This window comes from Stegostoma tigrinum, chromosome 15 (genome assembly GCF_030684315.1).
Source record: "Stegostoma tigrinum isolate sSteTig4 chromosome 15, sSteTig4.hap1, whole genome shotgun sequence".
Taxonomy (NCBI): Eukaryota; Metazoa; Chordata; class Chondrichthyes; order Orectolobiformes; family Stegostomatidae; genus Stegostoma; species Stegostoma tigrinum.
In genome coordinates this window covers 13,318,681-13,345,866 of record NC_081368.1, presented here as the reverse complement: position 1 = coordinate 13,345,866, position 27,186 = coordinate 13,318,681, and the positions used below count along the sequence as shown (strand labels likewise).

At 41.2% G+C, this 27,186-nt stretch overlaps 1 protein-coding gene across 3 annotated transcripts in view; it reads right to left on the bottom strand.

Moving 5' to 3' along the window:
* Positions 1–3,274: 3,274 nt before the first annotated feature.
* The window catches only part of LOC125458807 (E3 ubiquitin-protein ligase RNF128), a 149,541-nt gene continuing 125,629 nt past the window's right edge, over positions 3,275–27,186 (bottom strand). For 2 of the 3 annotated variants that reach the window (XM_048544504.2, XM_048544503.2), the window contains exons 3-7: positions 17,108–17,179; positions 15,688–15,770; positions 9,547–9,643; positions 6,441–6,621; positions 3,275–4,594 (exon numbers count right to left, since the gene is read on the bottom strand). In XM_048544504.2, coding sequence (XP_048400461.1) covers positions 4,476–4,594; positions 6,441–6,621; positions 9,547–9,643; positions 15,688–15,770; positions 17,108–17,179 — 552 coding nt within the window. In that variant the 3' untranslated portion in view covers positions 3,275–4,475. The remainder of the gene's footprint in view (positions 4,595–6,440; positions 6,622–9,546; positions 9,644–15,687; positions 15,771–17,107; positions 17,180–27,186) is intronic. The other variant, XM_048544505.2, reaches the window with a different exon arrangement.

The following is a 27,186-nucleotide window of genomic DNA, read 5'->3' as shown; positions in this document are numbered from 1 at the left end:
GTTCAGGGGGATGGGTCTGGGTGGGATGCCTCAAGTGGCGGTGTGGACTTGTTGGGCCAAAGGGCCTGTTTCCACACCATAGGGAATCTAACCTAATTTAAAACAACTATTAACTTGTCACTTATGGTCTTCAATTGGCCATGGATGAAGAGGTAACCTTCGAATATTCAAATGACCACATAAGGGTTTCCCTGGTAGTGGAGAAAAGAAAATAAACAATTATAAAAACTCTATTCACAAGAGCCTTCATTTTTCTGTCTCACTATCTTTAAAAAAAAAACCGTGGGCGGTGTGGAAAAAAATTACAAAAACAGCTTTAAACAAAAAGATGGAACCAGGGACCCTCTCGTGACCCAGTGGCAGTGTCCCTATTGCTGCACCAGGAGGCCTGGATTAAAGTTCCACCTGCTCTAGAGGTGTCTAATAACATCTTTGATCGGATTGTTTAGAAATATTGTTCAACGGAGAAAGAAATCACCTTCACTTCCCTGGACAGGGACAAAAGACCCACAAGACAGTTCAGGGGAAAGGCCCATCTCTAGGGAGGACTCAGCTGCCCACTATCTGGGTGCAAATTTCTGCCTAACCTAGTGCCAGCTGCACATTTTAACTAAGTGATGAATTGGTGAGCTCCAATTACCTGTTATTTTACAATAATTATTCATACACAAACTATAAACCATTTATCAGAACATCAAATTTATTTACACTTTGCTAAAGGAATCCTGACAATATAAATGATTTTTAAAAATCATATGTACAACAAATTCTCACAGAAAAGTCTGGTACAAATGTGTACGTCCCTTTTGTTTAAAAAAAAATCAACCAGAAGTGTTGTATAATATAAACCCACCAAGTACCATTTAAATTTCTTTGAGAAGTCAGCTTTTGCAGGATACCAGCTATAACATTCTCACTTAAGCTCACCCAAGAAAGCAAAATAAAAAAAGTCATTTAAGTTCCCTAAATAAAGTGCATGTGATTAATATGAATAATGTTGCATATTGCTTTAACAAGTGATTTTAATAAGTATTTAAGGCCATTGAATCTCCTACCTTTAAAAAAAAGAGTAACTTCCAACCTTGTAATTAAAGGCATGTTGACTATAGGAAGTGAGTAGCGTGGAAGCAATTTTCACTCAACTTGTCCATCACAGAATTGAAAAAAAATTGAGGGTGAAGCTGGTTCTGCACCACACCAAATTTTACTCTCCACTGATTCAGTTAAAAATGATACCCCATTGACTCTCCATTGACAAAAGGTTAGAGACAAACTACAGCTTTGGTAGAAGTTAATGTTGTATAGTTGGAGCTGTATGTTTAGAAGGGGTGAGGTTCTATCCAACACTACTACAGCTCCGGTCACAGCAATCAGATATTTAAAGAGAAAATTGCATCCAAAGAAACACAGCAGAAAGCGACTTATTCACATTATTATTTGATGCTTAGTTTATGTTGGATATTCTAATATTCTCTGGGCCACAGGCAGACTCTCTCGTGTACCACTTTTGTTCCCATCTTTTTCATCAACCGGCACTATTTTAACCCAACAAATTTAAATGGGTTATCACTGGGATTAAAGTAACACCAATCGGAAAATTCAGAATTTGGCAACCTCTGGAGGATTTTTTTTCAATTCTGACTTGCAACCATTTTGAAAAATCAAATCAAGTATCAATGTTTTAAAAGTAATATTTGTGGCTGCACAAGGGAGGATAAGTATGGCGTTGGTAGGGGGTAGAAATGGAAAACAGATGATGAAACCTTTGGGGTGGTTCTTTACTTTCTGTGGCAGCGGTGATGCATATGTTGGACATGATATTTATTGAGAACAAAAACAAAGTTGCTGGAAAAGCACAGCAGGTCTAGCAGCATCTTGAAGGTCAAAACAGAGTTAGTGTTTCGCGTCCGGTGACGCTTCCCCGGAGCTGTTCTGAGGAAGGATCACCAGACCTGAAACGTTAGCTCTGTTTTTTCCTTTACAGATGCTGCCAGACTTGCTGGCCTTTTCCAGCAACTTTGTTTTTGTTCTTGATTTACAGCTACAGTTCTTTCGGTTTTTATAATATTTATTGAACACAGTGATAGGCATTTATTAAAATTAGCCTGCAAGCATTCTACAATATGGGAGTTAAAATATTGTATTCAGTAACAAGTTGGATTGCACTTCTGTGTAGGCAGAGACATTAAGAGATTTGATTTCTGTTTTGTTCATGAGAACTGCAACTCCTGGCAAGTATACTGCTTTTGTTGAAATGTGCTGCCTTTTTGTCAGAAAGTTATTCTGTGTTGGACATTCAATCCAAACAAAAAATTCTGTTCATAGTCAGAAAAAAGTCTGTGGATGGCATCTCAAGGCAATGCATGGTTCATCTGATTAATCCAGGGAAGCAATTTTACTTTACAGATGTCTGGAAAATCAAGTAACTCCAAAGAATCTTCTTGTATATATAAAGATCAACAGTAGGCATTAGGTGAGCAACATGACTTAGCAAACTTCACAGAATGAAGCACGAGCTTCTATGGTACTCCCTCCTACAGTAATCAGCTATAACATGCCAACCTGATGGAACCTCAACATACTGAAGTAGCACAGAGCAGGAGGTGTTCGTTACACTGGAAAATCAATGCAGCAAGTAATACACAGTCAATTTTGATAGCTTGCATTTTCCACCTCCTCTCAAAAGACCTCTCCCACACAAAACCAAGGAGAATGATACACATGTCAAATACAAAGCCACTGTATCTTGGAAAGCCTCTTGGTAGCAAAAAAAAGTGTGTAGCGAGTTTAATCAAAAACTCGAGGCATAACACCAAGCAAGTACATCTGAATATAAAGTCTCCCTTCCATTTGACTGTGCAAAATGTCCAAAACACCAAAACTGCTTCCAACCAATTGTGCAAAAGTACTTCACAAGCTAGATATAAATCAAGGCAGAAGTGGAATTACAATTTTAAAAATACCATTAAAACGTTAATCTGAAATCCCATGCTCTCTTATAATCTCCTTCTGAACCTACACTGTTACAGTTGCGTAAAATATAGCTCTCTCACCCTGCCTCTTCACAAACAATTATTCTTTGGAATTTGAAGAATTAGACATGAGTTTACTTTGGAAAGTGATAGAAAAACTAGTCAGTTGCAATGACTCCAATCACACTTGTTAGGCCTCACAAGAGTGATGAGCATCTTCCTCTCCCTGGTTTTCCTTCTCTTTTATTCCAGCTGAACCACATTAACTACTCAAAGTGTTTAAATAAAATATCCACAAGTGATTTATCTCCAAAATAGATTTATTTTATTGAGTTAAGAGAATTGCTTTCAAATAAAAAGAAACATTAATTTGTATAAAGGAAGCCAATTCTGCTTATGATTTGTATTCAGAGAAAAATCTTCAACCACGAGGTTTGATTAAAGGCAACTAATGCAGGGGTCAAACAGATTATCAGCTTGTTTTAGGATTCTGAAAACAGATGAACAGTCTGGCTTTAAAAGTCAACCATTCCATTGTTTCAGAATCAAAAACAAACTTTAAAAAAAAAATGTAAAAATAGCTATTCCTTTCAGTTGAGCAGAACACTGGTCAATGCATCACCAATCGTGCAGGAAATGTACCAATTGCACTGCCTTTTACATCATGTAGATGATAAATCAAAAATCCTTTTCACAACAGGGATGCAATTAACCAGGAGTGACACCACAAACAAACAGCACAGGTTTTGTTCACGCTATTGTAGACTTATATTAATACAGTGATAATTAACATTTTGCTTGCATTTTCATCAATGTGTAGTGCAATTTGGTGCAGTCAGCAGAGTGCTGGAAATGCACTAAAGGCACAGAACGAATGGATTCCACTTTAGATTGGTTTAAGTCGTAGACTTTCAAAATGGGGTTTTCAACTATGAAATTATTGTCAAGAATCACATCGGGGCTGTAGGACATATTGCTGCGTCCTTGGTTACTGATGACTTATTGGCATGTTGTGTCTTGCTGTAAAGAAAAACCCTGCCTTTATTCTGTAAGATTTATTTTCCCTGGTGGAGTCTGAATAGGAAGTCCCCAGGCTTCTCTTTCCCGACCTCAAGCTCTCTTCTCCCCCCCACCTCTACACAGAAAACCAGAGGTTAGAGTAAACTGTTACTGTCTTAGTTTTGTATGTTAAAAATAATGTTCAACAGTCTTGGTCTTTACTGCAGCCTTGTGGTCACCAGATATCAGTTAAATTAACTGCAGTTATTGCATGAAGTGCTAAGAATTTCAGCACAAGGACTAATCACGAGCTGCCTGTTATTCTTATACTACTTAAAAATCATTTGTCTCTTTATAACATTGGCATTTAAAAATGCAGAAAAAAGTGTAGACTGTGGGCCACTCCAAAGTCTGTTTGAAGAAAGCAGTTCATTTAAGAGACGCTCCCTGCATATCAGTCGATAGTTGGCTTTATTTTTCAAGGTTTAACTTCTTTGGGATGATTCACGACTTTACTTCATCTTGTAGATCAATCTCTTCATACACTGGGTTGTCCTGTGGCAGAACATATACAGACAGAGAATTCACTCGCGCATCATTATTGACCAGATGCTGCTCTTCACCTGCAGAGAGCGAGGAGAAAAAGAATCATAAGTAAAGGAAAGAGGTCAGTCTTTAAACATCAGTAAGCACAGAGATACAGGTTTGTAAGCAAGGGAAAGAAGTAAGCATTTAATCATCTCTAAGGAGACACAAGTCAGACCTTTCTATTTTGACTCAACTTGAGGAAGGAAAGAACAGCAGTGGAAAGGGTGTTGATTAGTTTGACTGTGATTGGCATGGAGATGCAAGAAGAATGGTTAATGATCTTATTTAACTAATTAAATTCAAACTGGGCAGATGTTTAAACACAGGTACCGACAGGTTCAAAGATAGCTTCTTCCCTGCTGTTATTAGACTGCTGAATGGACCTCTAATTTCAAATCTAATGTTGACTTTGCTTTTGTGTACCTCCTGTACAGCTGTAACCGTATGTATGCCTTGCTCTGTCTAAACAGCTTATGATCCATACGTTCTCGTGTGTTATGATCTACTTGTACTGCATGCAAAAACAAAAAAAAACTTCACTGTAGGGATAGCAAGAATTGCAAATGCTGGAGTCACTGTCAGTACAGTGTGGAGCTGGAGGAACACAGGTCAGGCAGCATCAGAAGAACAGGAAAGTCGACGTTTCGGGTTTATACCGTTTATCAGGGTGTCCTGAAGTAGGGTATTATCTCAAAACATCGACTTTGCTACTGCCCTGATGCTGCCTGACCTGCTGTGTTCCTCCAGCTCCCCACTGTATTGACTTCTCACTGTACTCAGGTACAAATGACAGATCAAATGTATGTTGCCTTGGGGATGAGGCAGTGAATGGCCTTCTTTAGAGCCCTTTCCTCAGTGAAAATGGTGTTGTGCACAGATATATTGTTCTTGTTTTGTAGGCAAAAACAGAGCTCTTTGTGGGAATACATGTAACTTGGACCACACAAAGTAGGAACAAAAGTAGGCCATTCTGCCCATCGACCCTGTTCTGCCATTCAATGAGATCACAGCTGATCTGACAATCCTCAACCCCACTTTCCTGTCTTTTCCCTCCAAACATCGATTCCCTTAATGGTTGGAAATCTGTCTTGCATCTGGCACTCGTAAATGAATCACACAACGAGCCTGATATACTTCAACGAATTTCTAGTGGAATCCTTAGCACAGTGAGGATTATTTACCAAAATGGTGTCTAGTAGCAGTATCCAATATTAAAATGTGATTCCATGTTCGAGAAGCACAGGCTGGTTAAGCATGGTCTGTATGTTGCTCTCTGCAAACTCTTAAAAGGGTTCTTTTGCCCACAAAGAGCATGTCAGCATAGTAAAGATTTCTAAATGAGGAAAGCACAAAGACAGGCTCCCTTCTTGCATTCCCACAGCAATCCCTGACCAGAAATTGACACTCCTGGCTTGAATTTAATCAGCAAACTCAAAACGTTAATGGTTGAAGCTGCATCTCCATGCCAACCACAGTGAAAACAAACAGCACCGTCTCATGTTGAATAAACTGTTATTCCTGTTCTAAATTGATTTTCTTGCATTTCAGTCCTGAGAAGTGCAAAAGAAAAGCTTTCAACTCCATGCCTTTTTTTTTAAAGCAATGGTCAAGTTCACTCATCACCAGCAAGCGATTATCACTAAGTATTGACTAATAGGCTAGCTAGAAAATCTAGTCAAACATGCATGAAGTTTAATATCTGGATAGGATACATTCTTCCATGCGTAATGTATTTTGAATACTGCACTATCAGTTAAAATGAGAATCAAGTCACTTTTACATCCAGCACAATTTTGAAAACAAAAACACTTTGTTACTCTGGGTGTGTATTTCTATCAACCTGAGTTTAACCAGACCCACAGGTGACAAAAGTTTACTCACTGAAATAGTGATTATCCTCAGTTACAGGAGATTCATCCAATCGATGCTCAGCCACAAAAGCAGCTGGTACAGTATAAATGGCACTCTCGGGAACCTCGGTATGTCTGTCCTGCCCGGTCCTTTGAGGATTGCTGGACGATTGCTCAGGTGCTGGTGTCTCTTCAGCCTTTTCTATGTCAACCTGTGCCAAGTAGAAACCAATGAAACAACTGGGGAGCAGAAAAAAATACCTGGAATGAAGCAGCTAAAATATCAACTGTGAAAGCTGTTGAACTCTGCCAAAAGACATTTGCAATTCCTAAAGGGAGTTACTCAAAACAGGCTTCATTGGCCACATTACGTTGACAGAGGTACGCAGACGTGGCACTGGATGGTGTCAGGAAATACTCAACGGGGTCACTCTCACCTTGGGAATAAAGGGCTGTGGGTTTAAGTCCAACTCCAGAATACTGAGGGTGACTTGATGGAAGTATTTGACAACTTTAAATGATCTTGAACAGGGCACATGTGCAAAGAGTATAATCTGATGTGGGGGAGTCCAGAACTGGGAGGATATTGTCTAAACATTAGGAATCACTCTTTTAGGTTAGAGAGGAGGAGGTAAGTTGAGAGCTATGCAACTTCACATCTCTCTGCATCAGAAAGGAGGTGGAGTTACGCACAGAACACAGAAATCCTACAGTGTGGAAACAGGCCCTTTGGCCCAACAAGTCCACACCGCTCCTTGCGGCATCCCAGACCCATCCCCCTGCAACCCACCTAATCTACAAATCCCTGAACGCTACAGGCAATTTAGCACGGCCAATCCACCTAACCTGTACATCTTTGGACCGTGGGAGGAACCCGAGCACCCGGAGGAAACCCACGCAGACGTGGGGAGAACGTGCAAACTCCACACAGTTGCCAGAGGAAGCAAATGAATGCGGGTCCCTGGTGCTGTGATGCAGCAGTGCTAAACACTGAGCCACCATGCCGCCCTAGTTGTTGGATATTTTTAAAAGGTGGGCATACCCATAGATTCTGAAATTAGGGAAAAGTATCAAAGGTTATAACAGCTAGATGTGAATGGGCTTGCGGGGCAGAATGGACTAATTCTGCTCCTAATTCTTTCAGAGGAGACAAGAGATTCTGCAGCTATGGACATGAACTTGAGGTGGTAATATGCCTCCGTGGTGCCTGGGTCGAGGACATCTCAAAGTGGTTGCAGCATACTATCAATCAAAGCAGAGAGCAAGAAGCCAGAAGATGTTGTACACGTCAGTAAGGATGACATAGCTTGGGAAAGGATTGAGCCTTTGCAGAATATCAGAAGTTAGGTAGATTAAAAAGCAGAACTCAAAAAAGGTAGTAATGTCTGAATCACTCCAGTGTCACCTGATGATGAGAGTAGGCCTAAGAAGAAAGGACAAATAAATCAATGGCTGAGGAGCTAGTACAGGGGGCAAGGATTCAGATCTCTGATTCATTAGAATCTTTTTTAGAGCAGAAAAGTTCTGTTAAGAAGCAGGTTTCACCTGAACTAGAAGGAGACCATTATCCTGGCTGGGAGGATTTGCTAGTGCTCCTTGGGAGCCTTTAAACTAGTAGGGAGGGGGAGTGGGGGGCATCATAAAAAAAGACGAAAATAGAAAGACAGACGAGGATGGTTCTGCAGTTAAAGACAGCAAGTTAATTAGAAAAGGCAGGCAAGAGCAAGTCAGAGAGCAAGGTAACTCTGAAGAATTAAGGTGCATTTATTTCAGTGCAAGGGCAAGGGAGATGAGCTCACAGCATGTTTGATACTGGGATGTCATAGCTATTACAAAAACATGGCTGAGGGAGAGACAGGACTGGCAGTTCTGGAGTTCAGATGCTATAGGTTGGATAGAAACGGGAGTTGCAGTTGGTGGGGGGGTGGTGCAAAGAGACGTGTTTTGAACTAAGGAAAACATTGCTGGTGTACTTAGAGAGGATATGTCTGAGGAATTACCCAATGAAGTATGGGACTGGAAAATAGAAATAAGATGATGATCACCTTGATGGGATTGTACAATAGGCCCCCTAACAGTCAGCAAGAAACTGAGGAACAAATATGTAGAGAGATCTCAGATATATGCAAGAATAAAACCATAGATTTTAAATTTCTAAACATAGACTGGGCCTGCCATTGTGTTAAGGATTTGGACGGGGTGGAATTTATTAGAGGCGTTCAAGAAAACTTTCTTCTTCAATACATAGATGTACCTACCAGAGGAGCAAAATTTGATTTTTCTTGGGAAATTAGGCAGGGTAAGTGGCTGAAGTGTTAGTGAGGGAGAACTTTGGGAATAGTGATCATAATTCTATTAGTTTCAAAATAGTTATGTGACGGGATAGGTCTTGTTCAAAGTTAAAGCTCTTAATTGGAATAAGACAAATTTTGATAGTATGAGACATGAACTTTCAAAAGTTGATTGGGGTAAAGGAACAACTGGCAAGTGGGAGGCTTTCAACAGTGAGATAATGAAAATTCAGAGGCATTATGTTCCTGTTAGAGTGAAGGGAATAATGGATGAATAAAGATATTGAGGCTCTGGTCAAAAATAAGGAGTCATACATTAGGTACAATCAATCAGGATCAAGTGAATCTCTTGAAGATTATAAAAGGTGTTTAGGGGCATTCTTAAGAGGGAAATCAGGAGGGCAGAAAGGGGATATGAGATAATCTTGGTAGCTAAGTCTAAGGCTAATCAAAGGGATTCTATAGGTACAACAGAACAAAAGAGCAATTAGGGAGAGAATAGGACACCTCAAATGATCAGTGAAGTCATCTAAGGAGTAGATACCCAGGTCAATATTTGACCAACGTCTCTTTATATAAAAAAAACTGATTATCCGGTCATTACCACATTTTGCAGAATGTAAATTGTCTGCTACATTCTCCTACATACATAGTTGCACTTCGTTTGTACCTCATGGGCTATAAGTTAATTTGTGATCAACAAAGATCATAAATGGTGCTATACAAATTAAAATCCTAGTCTTCAGTGTATCCACCCTTAAAAGGCAGAGTGTACCATTGCATTTATTTTAATTTCCTTACTGAGAGCTTTAAATCATGACACTAATTAACCCATTATTAACTTACCTCAATTCCAAGAGCTTTCAGGATGTCACATTTACACATGGGACAGGTTCTATGCTCCAAAAGCCACGGATCAATACAGTGCTTGTGGAATATGTGGCTGCAAAGAGAGATCATGAGATATGAACGTAGTGCCCTGGATTTAAAGAGCTGACAGCATACAATGCAATCCCAAACTAAGGTTTTAGAGTAGATTTGGAGCTCGGGTTGGGGATGTTGTGATTGGTTGGCTCGCCGAGCTGGTTCATTAGTTCGCAGACGTTTCATTACCCTGCTGGATAACATCAGTGCAGCCTCCAATGAAGCGCAGTTGTGTTTTCCCGCCTGGTATTTAAACTCTGGGGTCTTTTGAGCTGGATTACCTCACTTCTCGTTTTCCTTCACAGTGGAGTGTCTGTGGGGTTTAGCTCTATGTGTTTGTTGATGGCCTTCTTAGTGGAGTTTGATTAGGACAACACCAGGATCCTGCAACAGAAGAAGCTGAGACAAGCTCGGGAATTCCCAGAAGCCCGGTTCTCCACTAAGAAAGCCATCAATAAACACACAAAGCTAAACCCCACAGACACTCCACTGCGAAGAAAAACCGGAAGTAAGATAACCCAGCTCAACGGAGAGAGTTTAAATACCAGGTGGGAAAACACAATGGCGCTTCGTTGGAGGCTGCACTGATGTTATCCAGCAGGGTAATGAAACATCTGCGAACTAACGAACCAGCTCGGCAAGAAAACCAACCACAACATTCCTAGCTATCTTACTGAAATGCTGTAAACAACTGAATAAATTCTTCATAGATTTCTGAACTGTTAAATTGCTGTGATTAAAAGTGTTGAATGTACATTTTGCCAAAATAACAAACACATGACACACAGGAGCTATTAAAATCTTGACTGGGTATCATGACAGTTGCCCCGGCCAATACTGGTCTCTCAAACAGCACCTTCATGAATATAAAAACAGGTCATACTCTACCATCTTTTAATACTGTTTGTAGCATCTTGCTGTGAGTACATGTGTTGCCATGGTCACAGACATTAGTGGTTGCATTTCAAAAGCAATTCATTGGCTGCGTAGCATTTTTGGGAGTCTGGAGGACAAAGTGACTCAATTTATTTGCTGTTCAAGTAGGAACTCTCTCCAAGAGAAACTGATGTTACAAACAAAGCCATTTGGCAAAACAGAGTAGCTTGCCCAGCCATTTCTGAAGCATTTACTCACACTGCAGTAGGTCTGGTGTCAAATCAGGATAACAAGTTCCTTTTCCCAAGTTTTTTCCCCAACATTCGGATAAAATGCCACGTCCACAACTACCCATAATGTACTTTTCAATCCAGATGTATTTAAATCTAGTCTGATAGTGTAATTTCTTGGTTCTGGCACAATCCCTTTGTACTTGGATTTTTCTCCATTGCTTTTGTCCTTCTTAGAGTAGGGTAACTGAACAGTTATCCAAGTGTACCTCAGTCAGGATCTTCTGGCAATTAGAACGTTCCTCGACTTTTGGACAGACTACGACAAATACATTCTATTGCATTGTTAGTAATTTTAATTCCTCTATTAACCGGTGTTATAAACCTCCTGTTTCATGATTGTAAGGTAGCCCTGATTTTTGGGATTGAATCATAGAATCCCGACAGTGTGGAAGCAAGCCATTTGGGCCATTGAGCCAACACAGGCCCTCTGAAGAGTATCTCACCCAGACCCACTGCCTACCCTGTTACCCCCATTTCCCATGGTTAATCGCGGAGCACGCACATCCCTGCACACTATGGTGCCATTTAGCATGGCCAGTCCAAGCACATCTTTGGACTGTGGGGGCAAACCGGAGCAAACCCACACAGACATGGGAGGAACATGCAAACTCCACACGGACAGTTGCCCGAGGCTAGATTCAAGCCTGTGTCCCTGGCACCGTGAGGCAGCAGTGCTAGCCACTGAGCTACCATGCCACCCCTTTGTCCCTGTAATTTCAGGAAAAATGAGGCTGGTCTTATGTTCCTTTCTGACATCTTCTTCAGAGCAAGCCTGGGCTAGATTGAGAGATAAATAGGGGCTCAGGCTATAATCCTGGGACAGAGCAAAGGGCCGATGTTTGGAGATCATGGCAGCAGCCTTTCAGCTGGATTGGAAAGTAGACTAAGAATCTTCAAAGTCCCCCAACACACTGTTGATAATGTCAGACTATAAACAGTCATGCTTTAACTTGTTGATTTAGCTCCAAGGTGAAAGTAGATACTTTCTAATCAACCGTGGAGATTGTTATTCCACAGTGAGGCCTCTTCTGAAGGAAGATGTCTAGTGCTGGTTGCCTTCGTGTGGGAAAGTTTAATATTAAACTGGAGAAGTTTCAGAAAAGATTTACCAGGATGTTGCTAAGATGGAGGGTTTCAGTTATAAAGAGAGGCTGAGCCTTTCTTCACTGGGGTGTAGAATGTTGATTAGGAGGTTTATAGAATCATGATTGGTATAGATAAGATGAATGTCGGGTGCCTTTTCTCTCGGATCGGGGAATTCAAGACTCGGGGTATTTTTTAAGGCGAGAGGGAGGGCATTTTTTTTTTAAAACACAGTGGGTCACCTGTGTGGAATGAAGGAAGGGACTTGAACCAAGGTCTCCTGGCTTAGAGATAGGGACACTACGACTGAATTACAAGTGGCTGTCCAAGATGAAAGCCAATCGGGCATTCAAGAGTGGCTGGTCAATATTGTTACTGGGCCACAAGTATCACTTAATTCACATTGCCATGGTAATGGTATTGGAGATAAAAGAGGAAGCACAGAAAGGAAACCAACAGAAGCTAAAGGACAGAGGAGAGGGGAAAGGATTAAAAAAAAGGGTCTGATTTCACTACAGTTACACAATTTATTCAGAGACAGTAAGGACTGCTGATGCTGGAGTCAGAGATAACACGGTGTGGAGCTGGAAGAACACAGCAGGCCCGGAAAAAAAAAGTGAAGAAGAAGGGTCCTAACCCGAAATGTCAACATTCCTGCTCCTCTGATGCTGCCTGGCCTGCTATGTTGATCCAGCTCCACACTGATACAGAAGTCAACATAAATTGTGCTGTAAGGCTTCTGCTTGGAGATGTAAAGCTACAATTAAATCTGAATATAAGATTGAGAAACCGATAGAATAGATAAAGCTGCCAGTGAATTGAAAATTATCAAGGGATTGCCTTAATTCACTACGTCAGAGGGACAGAGAATCATGGGTGATGGGACCTGACGAATAGGCCTTCCTGAACCATTCTGGAGCGGGGGGGGGGGTCACTGGACCTGAAACGTTAACTCTAGTTTTCTCTCCACAGATGCTGCCAGACCTGCTGAGTTTCTCCAGCAATTTCTGTTTTGGTTTCCAAATTCCAGCATCTGTAGTTCTTTGCACTGTTGCTCCCTAAACCATTCCCTGATGGAACCATACAGCAGCTCAGAGTGCAAGTTCCTTCTGCACCTGGCAAAAACAGGTGCCATGTAGGTTTTACAGACACATGCGCGCAGTGGTACACGCTTCTATTTCACTGCACCACAGTCTTACTTGTTATACTAAAACACAAAAGTTTTACATCTGGATCAACAGAAATTGCCAGAATTTAGACCATATTCAATCCTTTCCTTTAAATGGTAATATATTTTATATACCCATCTTCTTATTAAGCAGCACTATGTTTATAGCTGCCTGATAGATACTGATGAGACTTTCAAAAATAGGAAATGAATTGTTTGATAAGCCTATCCAGACCTGGGGTGGGGGGTGGTGAAGAGAAACAAGAGACCTTAGGATGCACACAGTATGGCAAGCCTTTTACACAATTACACTCATTGCTTGCAAACAGGTGAACAAAATATTTTCCTGAGACTTTATGATGATGCTACAACAACAGTTTTTTGCAGACAGGCATGTGGCGATCTTGTGGTTATGTTGGACATTGCTCACACTCTGGCACTCCTTCCCTGTGTCTTACACATTTCATACATGGCATTTCCACCTGTAGCACTTGGTTTTGAGACAAAATAAATGCTCAAAGTAAGTAGAGGTGGTTTCGATGATTGAAGATGACTGCTAAAGCTTCAATGCACCATAAGGTGCTTTAAATCAGGATGCTGATGACATCGAGCAATTCTGGCTTTGAAGCCGTTCTATTTCAAACACAGGATTACTTGCTGTCATACCTTCAGTCACAAGATTACTCCGACTCAAATGTTCAGTCACAAGGTCAGGCCCCAAGCTGATTATGTTTTTGTTTAGATCACCATAACAGATGAGGACCTCGCATAAGAGATCGGTTTAGCGGAGCAGGCCTCTCCATGCAACTCACAAGGGACTCAGGAAATAATTGCACCTATTCATTTGATCTTGCCTTAAGACAAGCTGTTAAATACATTTGAAACCATTTACAGCGTATACAAGGTACAGCGTTCAAGGCAATAATAACTGACAGTCGGATTAAATGGAGACAGATTGTTCTTTGAGAAGAAGCACAGACATCACTATAAGTGTACAGTTCTGGAGACTCTCAGCTATTAACACAGAAAATATCAGATGACCGAGTCGGATGTAATTTTCCTCATACAGAATAAGTAACTCTCAAAAAAAAAAATTTGTTTCCACAGACCAGGCAAACAGAAACAGAATTTTTACATAGCACCAGTTAATTCTGCAGTCAAGCAGTGGTTACATATTCTTTTTCAGGATTGCGGGCACAGCTGGTCCAGCCAATTGTAGCCCGTCCCTGATCATTCTTGGTCAGCCACATCACTGTGGATCTGGAGTCACATGTAGACCAGACCAGGGTCATGCCATCAGATTGCCTTCTCTTGAGGCATATTAGCGAACTAAATAGGATGAGCCTGTGAATTACTAATCCAGTGACCTTACCACCATGCCAACATCTCCCTCTGAAAAGGGCTGCATGCAACAGACTGAAATAGTTAAGAACATGCACACATTATTGTTGAGCAACAATCACTCCAATAAGCATTCGGCCAGAAGGGGAACCCAGGGTACAGGAACAATCTCTCTGGAACCGAACTGCAGTTAGAACGACAAAGATCAAATTTGCAAATTAGAATAGTTTTCATTTATTTAAGAACCATAAGTGCACTTCAAACATTTAACTGGTTGTGTATCACTTGTGCTGTCTGAGTGCAAAGTCAGACTTCTGTAATTGTTGTAAGTACTGGACAGCTGCTTGCTTTCTAAGTCTACTTAACAAATGGAGAACAGTACTAGAGCTGACTAACACTGGGATATGTCAAACAACAATGCTTCAAATCAATTTCCATAAAAACAAAAATAGCCTGGTGCAGGCCAGGTGAGTTCTCCTATACAGCATTTCACCAACACTAAGCAAACATACAGAGCAACACAATTATCTTTTTCTGAAAATACCATATTTCTTTAAATCAGTGACCTTCCTGACCCTCAAACAAAGCCTTAATTTGCATCCCTGATAATTAGTCTCCCATCTTCACCAATACTGATGTACAATCATTATTACATATCAAAATTATTCACATTTAATATTTAAATGGTATTTCTGTTTCACTTCTTCCAATGCTCTGTAAAACGTTCCTACCTGGATGTTATTTCATGTCATGTCTTATCAATTCCTGGACACAAGTCACTTTGACACATACAAGTATGCTACATATCCTTGAACTGGCCCAATGAGGTTTTGCTCCAGCCAGCTCTTCCTAGGCAATTTTCTCACTACACTGATCAACACCAGCTATAGCACCCATGCTAACAATTATAGATCCAACTCAAGCTCAATTCCTGCAACACTCAGCGCCAACAGGGTCAAAAGAGCAATCGTAAAATCCAGAATCATCGTAGCAAAATCCAATCACATTTACTGTGCTACCCCAGGAAAATCTCATGTTTTTAAACACTCATGCATGACTTATTTTTCATGTTTGAGTTTCAACACATCAGTACTGACAACGTGTTTCATATGTTCAATGGGGGAAGAAAATGTTAATGGTTATTGGGTTTATTTACTGACACAAGTTGCCCTTTTGGCATGTAATAAACTGGATAATTCATTGTGAGAATCAATCATTAGAGACAATCTATTTCATCTGTCCTCTCCATATGATGCATGCTGGATGCTGAAAACAATTATATGTAAACGATGGAGTACTTACTTGCAAGTCAAGATACGAACAACATCATTGGGCTTGTAAGCTTCAATGCACACTGCACAACTGTCGGCATCTGGACCAGTCTCCTGAAGTTCAGAAACAGTTTGGTTAAAAATGATTTTAGTGGATTGTCAATACAAGGGCCTTAACCACTAGACCACCATCAGAGGAACAACTTGTTTTTGCACATTCACCTTAATGAGCAGTCAGAGACTTTATTGTAAGGAAAATCAAAATCACCAACATGCATGCAAGCAACAGAGTTCCATCAATGCACTTTTTCTGACAAACGATGGAAAGACCCACAAATTAATATTAGATCTTCTTTCTCAAGTCAAAGTCAAATGTCTAAAACCAAACAAATAAAAAACTGGCAAGATTCTCTCTTGGTGTTGAGCTCTGAACATGGTCATAGCAGGAGACTGTCAGAAGGACAACAGGAACTCTCCCACGACATTATCAAAACATCCCTGAAGAGGTCAAACATACCTGCCAACTCAAGCAAGACCCTGTCTTGAGACCAACTAAAATCAGACACAAAAACAAAAACTGGAAGAACTTGGGAGAGCACCAAACATACCCAGGCAATTTGTTGGGATTGCACAGAAGTGATATAGAGACATCAGAGACAGTGCATCTACTTCCAAACACCCAACGATTTAAGCACCACGTGTCCCACTGCAGAGAATATCTGCAGATTGCATATTGGGTTTGGAAATGGCTGATTAGTCGTTGAAATTCATCCCAGCATGGAAGTAAGTTAACCTCAATGCTGAGGACCCTCCAGGAAGGGTAGTGGGCACTACACTGGTGAATCCCAAAACATAGAAAAGGAAGAAAGATTTGGCTTCAGAAGCTTGGCATTCCACCCACAATGCAACTCTTGTAAATGGGTGAAATGCTAGCTGCTCATTCACAATAATATTTTTTTCAAAGAAAGACACAATTATGCAGGGCTTCTTCTACCTAGTGGTAGAACAGGAATATGTCCATTCGCCACTCTAGCCTCTACTACTATCCAATTTGATCATGGGTGATCTGTAAGGCTTAAGATTGCTTTAAATGGTCAATTTCTGACTTAAGCTTAAATTTGCACTTAAATTATTTCAGACTATCCAAAATTGGAAAAAAGTTGATTAACTCCCAGAGCAAGGCCTTTTGTTTTGCCTTGTCTAGAAAAGTAATGATTCCAATTCAGTAAGAAAAACATGAACACATATGTAGGTATTAGAGTATCAGAATTTGAAAACTATCATTTTTACTCAGCATACAAGATAATAAATTAATTTGGGTGATTGGCTCTCTGCTTTTGCATCCATCTGTTACTCAGATGCCAATGTCCCCCTTTTCAAGTAAGAAAACTGCATGAATACCCAGCACTCATCTTTGAATTATACCCAGGCCACTTCCTATTAATACACACCGGGTCTCCATGCTTTAAGATGCGTAGGTCCAGCTGGTTAATCGCTTTCTTGGCTTCATTTTTTAGTTGCTTCTGCAAAGATATTAAAATTATTATTATTGAAACATGACAGAAACAAGTTTCCAAAATGTCTCACTCAATTTTGACTCTTCTGGCAAATTCTTTTCATTAAATGGGAGACACATTACAGAAGCAAATTTTAACAGTATCCTGTAGAGAAAAATTTAAAACAAGTAAATTAATTTGCATAAGAAGAAAAGCAAAGTACTGCAGTTGCTGAAGATCTGGCATGAAAACAGCAAGTGCAGGAGAAACTCAACAGATCTGGCAGCATCTGTGAAGACAGACAGCATTTTAAGTCCATTACGTCTCTTCTTTGGAACTGAAGGGGTCCAGCATAGACTTAAGTCTTAGACATTTTTAGAATCAGCCTGTCTTCAGACATCTCTAGAGCAGGTGGGACTTGAAACCAGACCCCCTGGCTAAGAGGTAGGGGCCTTGCCTGACAAGAGATGGTTATACACTGTGGAACAACAGAGGGGAGCAGCTTGAAGTGTAATAGCTGGTAAAGGTGCTCTACAATAAAAGGCAAAGGGGCTGCTAATGGTAAAGGAAAGACACAGATGAAGAGTGGCTGTTAATAGCTCAGCTTTACTGAAAGCAAACCGATGCAGACAAGAAATGGAATTGAGTGGGGGAGAGGTGAGAGAAATGCAATCAAAATGGTGGGGGGTGGGGTGGAGATCACTGTATGATATTGGTGATCTCAATATGGAATCCTAAAAATGATGAAGTGCCTAAATGGATGAAGCCTCCATGTTCTTCTACTTTGTGTTGGACTTTACTGAAACATTGCAGCACATCTAGAACAGAAATGTTCACATGAAAGGATGTTGCGAAACTTGAAAGGGTTCAGAAAAGATTTACAAGGATGTTGCCGGGTTTGAAGGGTTTGGGCTACAGGGAGAGGCTGAATAGGCTAGGACTATTTTCCCTGAAGCATTGGAGGGTGAGGGGTGACCTTCTAAGAGATTTCTAAAATCATGAGGGGCACGAATAGGGTGAATAACCAAGATATTTTTGCTCCGGTGTACAGGAGTCCAAAAACAAAGGGTAGAGTTTAAGATGAGAGGGGAAAGACTTAAAAACGGACCTAAAGGGCAACATTTTCACACTGAAGGTGGTGAGTGTGCAGAATGAGCTGCCAGAGGAAATGGTGGAGGCTTGTACGATTACAACATTTAAATGGCATCTGGATGGGTATATGAATAGGAAGGGTTTAGAGGGATATAGACCAAATGGGACTAGATCAATTCAGGACATCTGGTCGACGTGGATGAGTTGAACCAAAGGGTTTGTTTCCATGCTGTACAGCTCTGTGACTCTATGAAAGCAAGCACTCCCTCAGCCTACTGTTTGGCAGCACCTTGACAGTTGGCCCTCCTCCCTGATTTTCCACAGCATAAAACTCATCAACTCTCCAGCTCTTTCAGTGCCGATACAGAGTCATACCGCACACTCAAAACATGAACTCAGCTTCTGCGCAGAGAGAAACAATCAGACCTGCTGAGTTTCTCCAGCGTCTTTGATTTCTTCTTGATATTTATTTGGAAAGCATTCGGAGGCGAAACACTATTCACAATTTGAGTCTGAACTGCAAGGAGATATTAGCCCAGTGACAAAAACACATCGTCAAAGTAGCAAATTTTCATGAATGGTTTGCATGTATATTTGCATGATTGGAATAGGAAGGGAAAGCCGAGACACAGGCTGGCGAAACTGTTTTTAAAAAAGAAACAGGTAAGCGAGTAAGTAGTTACTAAGTCTGCAAGTAAATAAAATGCCAGAGAAATGCAGTTTATCATCTCTATGTCCCAAAGCCCTTCAAGTGCACTGAATTACTTCAAAACGCAGTCACTATTGCTGAGTAATCAAATACACCAGTTATCTTGCTCAGTAACAACAGAAGTAGTGAGACTTCCTCAGGTAGCGTGATCACATCTCTTCTGAGCTGTTGAGCTTCCCTGTCTACCCAAACAGACAGGAAGGGTGTGGGAGTTTTCACAGAACCACTGAAGAGTTACACCTGCTTAGGACGTTCCGATGAGTTTCATTACTTGGTGCCAATCTCCGGCTTTTTCAGAGTCAAATATCACTTTTTGTTATCAATATACTTTGCTGCACCATGGTTCATTAAATCAGGAAGAATTAGAGTTTCTATAGGAGCTCTCATAATGCACTTTGCAGCAAATTAGGTACTTGAAATACATTTGAAAATGTAGGGTAAGAAAAACAAACACAACAGCAAGATTTTGTGCAGTAGGTTTCCACAAACAATGGATGCGATGGCAGAGAGGCGATCGTGTTAGTGTCTGCAATAGACTGTGAAACATTGGCCAGGACATCGTGGAGAACTCCGTCGCTCTTCTTCATAATAATGTCATGGCTGACTTTTAATTCCACCAGAAAGGGCAGACAATAGTCAAGTTTGATATCTTGCCTGACTGGTAGCATCGTTAAGAATTCGACACTTTTGTGGCCATGCAGTGGAATCCCAGCCTGGTTTAAAGACTTGAACATGGAGTACCGTCTGAACCTACAAAACCTTCACTGAAGTTAAGAGTGCTATCGCGTGAATTTCCCACGAGAAAAATGATTCTTCTGTCACAGATCTCGACACCGGTAGCCTGGGTCACCGGATGCGTCAAAATTTGACACTTCAATGCATGAGACATTAGCCCAGGGGCCAAAAACATGGTCAAAACAAGTACATTTTCATGAATGATTTGCATGTACACAGGAATGATTGGAATAGGAAGGGAAAACCAAGATACACAGTCTGGTGAGACAATTTTTTTTTAAACAAGGCAAAAAAAAAGTAGGTAGTTACGAAGTCGGCAAGAAAATAAAATGCTAGAGGACAGCAGCTTCCTCTTAGATTGAGATGAGGCCTACTCCTTGAAAGATCCACTGGCAAATAATATTCTGTCATCACCTTCTTCAAAGGGAGGGTCAAAGACAAGAGGAGGGGTCCTACCACCCATGCCATCGATTGGGGGCAATCAAAAGACCCCGACCCACAAACTCAGGTCACCACAGATTCCTAGTCTGTAATCTGGGTCACTATTCCCACCCTCTGCGGAAGTTAGACATTAGAGATGTGGTGCGTCAGGGCTTTTGAGTGGCTGTTAATTGACCTATTAACAACCTCAATCGCTGGTCAGGTTGGGAAAGTGGCTCTGGAAGCCTCTTGCACAGCAGCTCATTGCAAAAGAGATTTTTTTTGGGGGGGTGGTGGGGGAAAAGAAAAAAGAAGGCGGAGAGTTTCTCTCTAGGGCCAGCTCACTGAACTATTTCCACTCCTCTTCAGCTCCACGGAAATTCTATCCATAGTATCAATAAAAAAAAACAACCTAAAAATGATTGCATGTTTCTGTTATAAGCATTTGGAAACAAGATTCTACTCTGACTCAGAGATAATGGGAACTGCAGATGCTGGAGATTCCAAGATAATAAAATGTGAGGCTGGATGAACACAGCAGGCCAAGCAGCATCTCAGGAGCACAAAAGCTGCCGTTTCGGGCCTAGACCCTTCATCAGAGAGGGGGATGGGGGGAGGGAACTGGAATAAATAGGGAGAGAGGGGGAGGCGGACCGAAGATGGAGAGTAAAGAAGATAGGTGGAGAGGGTGTAGGTGGGGAGGTAGGGAGGGGATAGGTCAGTCCAGGGAAGACGGACAGGTCAAGGAGGTGGGATGAGGTTAGTAGGTAGCTGGGGGTGCGGCTTGGGGTGGGAGGAAGGGATGGGTGAGAGGAAGAACCGGTTAGGGAGGCAGAGACAGGTTGGACTGGTTTTGGGATGCAGTGGGTGGGGGGGAAGAGCTGGGCTGGTTGTGTGGTGCAGTGGGGGGAGGGGATGAACTGGGCTGGTTGAGGGATGCAGTGGTATTTCCCCACTGCATCCCTCAACCAGCCCAGTTCATCCCCTCCCCCCACTGCACCACACAACCAGCCCAGCTCTTCCCCCCCCACCCACTGCATCCCAAAACCAGTCCAACCTGTCTCTGCCTCCCTAACCGGTTCTTCCTCTCACCCATCCCTTCCTCCCACCCCAAGCCGCACCCCCAGCTACCTACTAACCTCATCCCACCTCCTTGACCTGTCCGTCTTCCCTGGACTGACCTATCCCCTCCCTACCTCCCCACCTACACCCTCCGCACTCTACTCTGACTCACTCTGGGGAAAATTCCATACGCTTCCAATTAAATACTCAGTGCTAATTTAGACCCCAAGCCTTCCAGCGGAGGAAGCTATGCGAATGACGCAATTTCTGAAATTCTCAAATGGTGTGATTCGCTCAAATTAACAAGATTGGATAAAATTGGCATTGGGGGAGAAATAAGCCCAAAGATTTAGCGCTTAAAAGCAAATGCAATCCATGATGCAATTCATGAACTGCCACCTTTTTCCAGAAATTTAATGATTTTGTTTCTGATTTCCAGCATCTGTATTTCTTTGATTTTAGTGTCAAAGAAAATTAAAATGTTTTGGGCAGAGGTGAGGAGAGGAAGAAAAAGTACTGGGAAAACCAATCTTAAACATTTGAAAAGGTACAAAAACTTCTAACAACAGGATTTGATGCCTCAAGGAACACATTCTGTACTTTCCAACTAGATATCACACTTGAGGCAAAATGGGATAAAAGGTTATGTGGAGAAAACAGAATTAGGCTACAGAGTTTGGATGATCAGCCATGATCATGAAGAACGGGCAGAAGGGGCTCCGAGGGCTGAACAGCCTCTTCCTGTTCCTATCTTCAATATTTCTATGAAATAATTTCTGCCAGACATACTAGAGGTCTCAGAGAGTCTAATCCTTCCTTTTACAATCAAAGGTGTCATGGGTTATAATTACAAAATGCATCAGAATCCACATTTCCTTGGAATGGACAATTATCATCAAGTACTCTATAGTATCACTGTTTATCTTGGCGCAAATTTTACTGGTTTACTTTGAAAATATTCTCCTTTTGTGATAAAGAAAAATGCACAAGGCAAATCTTATGGGGGCATGTGCATACAGTCATTAGCTCATGATTTCAAACTGAATACACCAAACTAGGAGGGGCCAACAGGAGTACAGAGCATGGGTCACATGCTCCACAAGCTCAGATTTTCTCTTTTCAACAAAGTGAGACGGCACCGAGAGGGGCACCAAGCGATTCTCAATTGAAGGAAGGGTGTGTTCATACAAGGAGACAGCTAGCCTGTTTTTCCCCGCCAACCGAACAGAGCTGGTACAAGGATTGAACTTGTGCGGCTGGCGTCATTCCACCTTGCACTCCAATCCTTTAGCCACTTCTCCATTTCACTTTTCAGTGTAATACCTATTACAATGCCAAATAATACAACATATTTTGGTTCAGATTCTAAACCGCTCATTAACCATTCTTCAATTTCTTTCCTTGCTGAGACACAGGTCTTCTAGAGGTCATTGTGCTGAAATGAATGTCTAATTATCTTGCTTTTCTGTGCAAATACTGACAGCAAATCCCAGGGCAGGTCTGCATAACAAAGGGCTTGAAGCATTTGTTCAGAGACCTCAAAATCCAAGTCATTGAGTCTAAGCCTAAAGCCATTTAATGCAAGTCCAGTACAATGAGATAGTCATCATGTTAGGGAGTTTCCAGGTCATTGGATGCCAGCCTGCTAATGAAAAGCTGTCTGTAAACAGCCAGCCTGTGACAAAATAATATACTCGCAATAAACATGACACACAACCCCACGTATCATACCCCTCTCCAGCCTCTTGACCAAACGCTGCAGGAAATAGAATGAGCAAGTAATGAAATAAGCTCTCCAAATTTGCTTTGCTTAGCATGTTGATAATCAATATTGAGTACATATTAGTATGCACTTGGAAACAGTAAAATTAAACTTAATTCTTAATCTCATGAGTAGCTGTATTCCATATGGAGTAGCAAGAGCTCAAAGATGAAATTATTACCATTAGTCTGATTGCTTAAAGCATTGTCAGTTTGGCAGGGGTGGAGGAGATTGGCACGAGATAATAGAGCTAGACTGGAAATTAGAACCAGTGCAGGTACAGTGGGACTGAATGGCCTCCGTCTGTACCATAATAATTCTTTGATTCTGTGTGTTGCTGCAGCCTAAGACAAAAGGTCATTTCACCTAAATGGAGGGCATTGTTTAGCAGGAAATAAAATTTCAATCTTGTATGAAAAGATGGTTAACACACCATATTGGTTTCTAAATTAAAAAAAAACAACTTTTTGGCTATGTTGTTATGAGAAAGTGTAAAAGATATTTAATCGAAATAGAGCCAAGGTCACAACCAGCATACTGCAGAATAAATGTCAAGTAGTATAGAACATAAAACATAGAACGATACAGCACAGTACAGGCCCTTCGGCCCACGATGTTGTGCCAAACTTTTACCCTAATCCTAAAGGTCTATCTAACCTCCCCCTATCTTATGCTATCATCAATACGCCTATCTAATAGCCACTTAAATGTAACTAATGAAACAAGAAAAAGGCTGTTGATGTGCACTGGCTGATCAAAAAATTTAAAATCACATCAGCTCCTCCTTTCAATTGAGTACAAACTGGGAACTCAGTCAAGAAGTAAAAGGATAGTGTTGATTCCTCAGGCCATCTTTCATACAAGATTTGATAGGAATGGAAAAGGTGAAACTGTTTCCACTGGCGAGAGGCTTGGTAACTAAAGGGCACAGCTTAAAATGAACGGGCAACAGAGCCATTAGAAAAACACAATGAGTTACGATAATGTGGAACACAGCAACTGAAAAAAATAAAGGACAAAAGAAGCAGATCCAATTGTAACTTTCAAAATAAAAAAAAGACAGAACTGGATAAATACTTGAAAAAAGGAATTGCAGGGGCAAAGAGAGAGTTAGACTAATTGGATAGCTCCTTCACAGTGACAGCATGGGCATGATGGGCCAAGTGGCCACCTTCAAGATAAGTATGTACTATAATCTTGGTACTCAATGCAGTTTTACTGTAATGGCAGAACTGGATTTGTCAAGTTCCTGAGTTGCACCTGGCAAATATTTCATCGTATCATTGAAGAATCTACTCACATTTTTGCTCTACTGAAAGTCGTACAGCACGGAAACAGGCCTTTTGGTCCAACCAGTCCACGCCAATTAAATTAGTCCCACCTGTCTGCATTTGGCCCATATCCCTCCAAAACTTCCCTATTCACGAACGCTATCTAAATGTCTTTTAAAATGTTGTAACTGTAGCTGCATCCACTTCCTCTGCAAGTTCATTCCACACATGAACCACTCTGTAAAACAGTTGCTCATGTCCTTTTTAAAACTTTCTTCTCTCACCTTAAAAATATGTCCCTTAGTTTTGAACTCCTCCCCCCCACCCCCATAGGGGAATGTCTTGCTAATCACCTTATCGATGTCCCTCACAATTTTATAAACCTCTATAAAAGGTCACTCCTCAATCTCGTGCTCATGGAGAAAAAAATCCCCAACATATCTAGCCTCTCCCGAAAACTCAAACCCTCCAGTTCCGGTAACATTGTTGTAAATTTTTCCTGCACTCTCTCAAGTTTAGCAGCATCCTTCCTATAAGGAAGGTGACCAAGACTGTAAGCAGTACGCTGAAAATGGCCGCATCAAAGTCACCCTTCAACCTCCTATGCTCCAGGGAAAATAAACTTAAAACGATTTTAATTTGTTAAGCATCAGTCACTTTTATGGAATGGTGGCACAGCAGATCCAAACCTTGTCATGTAGGTTGGAGCAAAGCAAGTCAAATTAAACCTCATTGTAGAAAATGGCCAATTGAATCCAGTTAGTAACTGAGATTAGGGCAGTAATCCTAAAGTAAAGAATCTTGATCTGAAATGTCAACCTCTCATTTCAGATACTGCCTGAGCGCACAGACATTTTTAGCATTGTTTTTAATATATTGTTAAATAACACTTGACACAATTTTATACTGCGCTCCTGATGTCGAGGGATTTATTGAGATTGTTAATTCTAGAAATGTTTCAAACCAAATTAATCAGATTAAAAGAGCATTATGAGGGTATTTGATTTTAAGTAGCTTAACGGTTGATGAGTGTTGACACATTGGCAGCCGAAGGTATCATATATTCAAGATGATCCTATCCTTAACACGTGCGTGCCGATGCAAATAAATAGACAAGCTGACAAACTGCCATACAGCGACACTGTAACCATCACAAAAACCCTACACAGATACAGCCATCCACACAAACGTGTGCAGGGGTCGGTATTCTAACACAGGCACAGGATCACTTTTAACAAGGTCAAACATATTGCAAATCCAAGAGGAACATGTTGCACAAGATGTAGAGAAGGTACTGATTGATTGAATGGCTCCACTCCATTCCAGTGAAGGGGAGAAGCCAACCCAGAGAGGTGAATTACCTTGACAATGTATTTGTTTAAAAGTGCACTATGAAAACCTGTTCAGCAAACTTACTGTAAGCTATCTTCCCTACACAAACATTTTCACTGTGACAACATGACAGAAGTAAGACTGGAACAATACAGCATTGATAAGACGGGTTTCTGCTTCCAAAAAGAGTGCTCAAGTTTACAAAGAACAAATAAAATTACAACACAGGAACAACCCTTCAGCCCTCCAAGCCTGCGCCGATCGAGATGCTCTGTATAAACCTGTCATCTGTTTTCTAAGGGTCTGTATCCCTTTGCTCCTGCCCATCCATGTACCTGTCCACAAACATCTTAAAAGACACTATCGTGTCTGCATCTACCACCTCCGCTGGCAACATGTTCCAGGCACCCACCACCCTCTGTGTAAAGAACTTTCCACGCATATCTCCCATAAACTTTCCTCCTCTCACTTTGAATTCATGATCCCTAGTAATTGAGTGCCCCACTCTGGGAAAAAGTTTCTTGCTATCCACCCTGTCTATACCCCTCATGATTTTGTAGACCTCAAATCAGGTTCCCCCCTCAATCTCTGTCTTTCTCATGAAAATAATCCTAATCTCCTCAACCTTTCATAGCTAGCACCCTCCATACCAGGCAACATCCTGGTGAACCTCCTCTGCACCCTCTCCAAAGCATCCACATCCTTTTGGTAATGTGGTGACCAGAACTGTACACAGTGCTCTAAATGTGGCCAAACCAAAGTCCTATACAACTGTAACATGACCTGCCACTGCTGTTCTCAATGCCCCGTCCAATGAAGGAAAGCATGCTGTATGCCTTCTTGACCACTTTATTGACCTGTGTTGCCACCTTCAGGGAACAATGGACCTGAACACCCAAATCTCTCTACGTCAGTTTTCCCCAGGACTTTTCCATTTACTGTATAGTTTGCTCTTGAATTGGATCTTCCAAAATGCATCACCTCGCATTTGCCTGGATTGAACTCCATCTGCCATTTATCTGCCCAACTCTCCAATCTATCTATGTCCTGCTGTACTCTCTGACAGTCCCCTTCACTATCTGCTTCTCCACCAATCTTCGTGTCATCTGCAAACTTGTTAATCAGACCATTTATACCTTCCTCCAAATCATTTATGTACATCACAAACAAACTTACAAAAACAATTTGTGCCTTTTAACCATCACATAGCTGCTGCCCTGATATAATGATCGTGCATTTTACATGGAATTTTGTGGTTCAGCTGAAAATGTAGGGTATGAGGAAACAATCTCAATGACAGATTGCATAGGAATCCTCAGTTGCTTGTGCCTGCAGTGAAGCGTTTTTCCTCCTCTCAACAATATCGAAGTCAGTATTCATATTGATCTTCTGAATAACCCTCCATCAAGCCTTAAAGGATTCATTCATATCACACGTTAAAGAGTTCATCTGCTCCCTCTCCAAAGGCCCACAGTTACGTACAAATACTTTCTATAAGTATGCAGTGTATCATTTAATAGATTACAAAAGATCACAAAAAAAAAGCTGGGCATCTCTGTAAAGCCAAGGAATGGCAATTTTCAATATCAAGTGTCACTGTTTAAGTAGCTCAAGGAGAGATTGGGAGAAAATCTGTAAGAAAATTGTTTCA